At 42.0% G+C, this 3,566-nt stretch overlaps 1 protein-coding gene across 1 annotated transcript; it reads left to right on the plus strand.

The window, feature by feature from the left end:
* The first annotated feature begins 510 nt into the window (after positions 1 to 510).
* LOC131823477 (olfactory receptor 7G2-like) lies at positions 511 to 1,470 on the plus strand. Its single transcript, XM_059159876.1, has one exon. It carries the CDS (start codon positions 523 to 525, stop codon positions 1,468 to 1,470), a length of 948 nt encoding a protein of 315 aa, XP_059015859.1. The 5' UTR covers positions 511 to 522.
* Positions 1,471 to 3,566: the final 2,096 nt, after the last annotated feature.

Here is a 3,566-nt window from a genome sequence, read left to right on the forward strand (position 1 = left end):
ATTTAACTCGTCAATAATTTGACACACATTTCAGATGATTCTGAGCATGTCAAAGATTCTATAGCAGACTCTATAGGATAGATAGGATAACGTGATTCCTATCTTTCTATTTGTTTGAAGGCAAGAAATATTTCTGACAAAGCTGGTGGTTTAAAGAAAAAAGAAAGGCCACATAGGGAGAAGGGGAATAAGAGTGCAAAATGATGTTAGAGGGAAAAATTAGCAGAGGGAAAGTTGGAACATTCACATGGATCCTCAATAGTGGGGTTTTTTCCCTTTATTTTTCTAAAAGAACTGGCTCTCAAACTTGGGTGTGTATCAAATTAAACTGGACAGTTTGCCAAAAATAGATCATTATTTTGCAAAAAAATAGATCACTCACCTCAGAGTTTATCAGCAATCTGGACTGATACCAGAATTTGTATTTCCAACAATTCCCAGGTGATGTTGCTGGGGCTCATCTGGGGACGCTTCCTTTTTTCTTTTTTTTTAAATTTTCACTCCATCTTTTCCATCAGATTCATGAACAACATGGAACCCAGAAACCAGACAGTATTTTCAGAATTCTTTCTCCTAGGATTGACAGATGATCCAGAACTACAGCCCCTCCTCTTCAATCTGTTCCTGTCCACGTACCTGGTCACCATCCTGGGAAATCTGCTGGTCATCCTGGCTGTCATCTCTGACTCCCACCTCCACTCCCCTATGTACTTCTTCCTCTCCAACCTGTCCTTTACGGACATCTGTTTAAGCACAACCACCATCCCAAAGATGCTGGTGAACATCCAAGCACAGATTCAGAGCATCAGTTATACAGGCTGCCTCACCCAGGTCTGCTTTGTCTTGGTTTTTGTTGGTTTGGAAAATTTTCTCCTTGCAGCAATGGCCTATGACCGCTATGTGGCTATCTGCCATCCCTTGAGGTACACCGTTATTATGAATGCCCAACTCTGTGGCCTGCTGACAGTGCTCTCCCTGCTCATTAGCATTGCCAATGCCCTGCTCCACAGCCTGATGGTGCTACGATTATCCTTCTGTACAGACCTGAACATCCCCCACTTCTTCTGCGAGCTTGCTCAAGTTGTCAAGCTTGCCTGTTCTGATACTTTCATCAATAATATCTTGGTGTATGTTTTGGCTTGCTTACTTGGGGGTGTTCCTCTCTCTGGAATCATTTTCTCTTACACTCAAATTTTCTCCTCTGTTTTGAGAATGCCATCAGATAGTGGAAAGTATAAAGCTTTCTCCACCTGTGGGTCTCACCTGTCAGTTGTGTCCTTGTTCTATGGGACGGCTGTTGGAGTGTATGTTAGTTCCGCAGTTAGTGACTCTTCCAGGAGGAATACTATGGCTTCCGTGATGTACATTGTGATTCCTCAAATGATGAACCCCTTTATTTACAGTCTGAGAAATAGTGACATGCAGGGTGCCTTGAAGAAACTGGCCAGAAGGATACCTTCTTTCCTGTGATTGGGCCATGTACCTTGGGCTGTGTTGTAAGAATAAATCAAAGTTATACAAATCACAGGAGAACCAGAATGCCTGCTACTTCTGTCACCAAATGCTTCTAACATGACAACTTTTACTTTTATTCAACTTTTTTATGCTTGACAAATTGTTTCAATTCTTACTTCAAGGTTTTTCTCAGCTCCACAGAGGTAGAATCTGAGGCAGAGGTCAAAGTTTATAATGTTTATATGATGACTCTTAGAAGGAAAGTTGTAGAATATGGATAGCTCAGAAAAGAATAGAAGTATGACTGTGGTCTTATATAGAGACTGGCTTCCACCTGATCCTGTGATTAGATCATGTCAATCAAAACCCAAAGTCATGAGGTGCCTGGGTGGCTCAGTGGGTTAAAGCCTCTGCCTTTGGCTCAGGTCATGATCCCAGGGTCCTGGGATGGAGCCCCGTATTGGGCTCTCTGCTTGGCGGGGAGCCTGTTTCCTCCTCTCTCTCTGCCTGCCTCTCTGCCTACTTGTGATCTCTGTCTGTCAAATAAACAAAATCTTTTAATTAAATAAATAAATAAATAATAAATAAATAAATTTAAAAAAACCCAAAGTCAGGCCTACAGTGAGGCAAGAGAGTTCACCTTTCACACCCTGATTTAGAAATTATGGAGACCAATCATTAGTAAACTGTATTCCCTTGAGGTAACATTAGTAACCATCCACTATACTCAGTTTCATGATCTGTAAGATTGGTATAATGATATCATCTCATTCTGAAATAATTGTGAGTTATTTCTGCTTCATCAGTGAGGAATCCTTCAGTTCTATGAAGAGAAAAATACCTATCCCTAATATGATCGAACAGGAAACAGTTGTTTGTCATTATTAGAACTTCAAGACAAGGAATGTGAAACAGGGGAGTAAGCTTCACTCTGTTCTGCATTTGGTGGCTTTGTCCTAGGACTGGTTCTCCTCCAGTCACAAGGTAGTGGCAGCAAATATAGATGTCATGCTGGAACATGATGCCCAGGGACAAGAAACTGTCTGACCCAGCATCAGATGAGAATAAGCCTCTTGAGGGAGTCAGTCAAAGCACATCTGTAGGAGGTGAAATTGGGCCCCTCAGTATGATGTGTCCACATCCTAATCCCCCTAATTTGTGATTAGTACCTCATATGATAAAAGGATGAATGGTACCAGAACTTACTTGGAAAAGGGGTCTTTGCAAAGGATGCACTTACACTGGGCTATCTGGGTGAGCCCTAAATAGAAATCATATGTTTCCTTATAAAACAGGTAAAAGTGAAGGAGACCCATAGAAAAGGAGGAGGCAATATGGTCATGAAGACAGGTATTAGATTGATGCCACCAGTATTTGATTTCCAGTATCTGATCATTTTTGTCCTACAAACTGTCATTTTTATAGGATCCTAATGTGTCTTCTTTTCGTTTTTAAACACTCCTTTACATTGCCCAATACTACATATTAAATAAATTTGAACTTATATTGGTCTGGTTAAATGTTTAAACTTAATGAATTCTCATCAACACCAGCCACATGACAGAAGAGGAGGTTCCTGACACCCCTCCTCCTGGTAACACACTCACCATACAGGTACACAGAGATTAATTCCCTCTGACAGAAATCCAGAAACTGGCTGGGTGACTCCTATGTATCAGAGGGCTGAGAAAATACTGACCTCTAAACAGGTAGGAAAAGCTGAGGTATGCTCACACCATCGACCCCATCCCTGGGACAGCACTTCACAATCAGGAGAGAATCCCCAACTCAGCAACTCCCTGAAGAGTGAAAGTTTAAGACCACACACATAGGACCCCAACTTGTATGGCAAACTTGAAGGACTGGCTCTCAAATCTTCTAGCTGTGAGGGCAATGTGGCTTTGTGTTTCCAAGTTCCCAGATACTACAGAAAACCAAGAGGCAGTTTATACAGGACTACATGAGCACTTCTCATGGTTATCCCACCCCCCGCCCCTCGAGCTCAGCACAGAAAGAGGAGGTAGAAATATAAGGCTCCCAATTTCTCCCTGGAAAGTGTTTAACTGCATGCTTTCCCAATTGTTTCCCAAGGGCTGAGCTCTAATCAGCCG

The sequence above is a fragment of the Mustela lutreola genome, chromosome 2 (assembly GCF_030435805.1).
Source record: "Mustela lutreola isolate mMusLut2 chromosome 2, mMusLut2.pri, whole genome shotgun sequence".
NCBI classification, from domain to species: Eukaryota; Metazoa; Chordata; class Mammalia; order Carnivora; family Mustelidae; genus Mustela; species Mustela lutreola.

Excerpts from the sequence above, each read along its gene's own strand:
- LOC131823477 (XM_059159876.1), top strand. The coding sequence starts at position 523 with ATGAACAACATGGAACCCAGAAACCAGACAGTATTTTCAGAATTCTTT.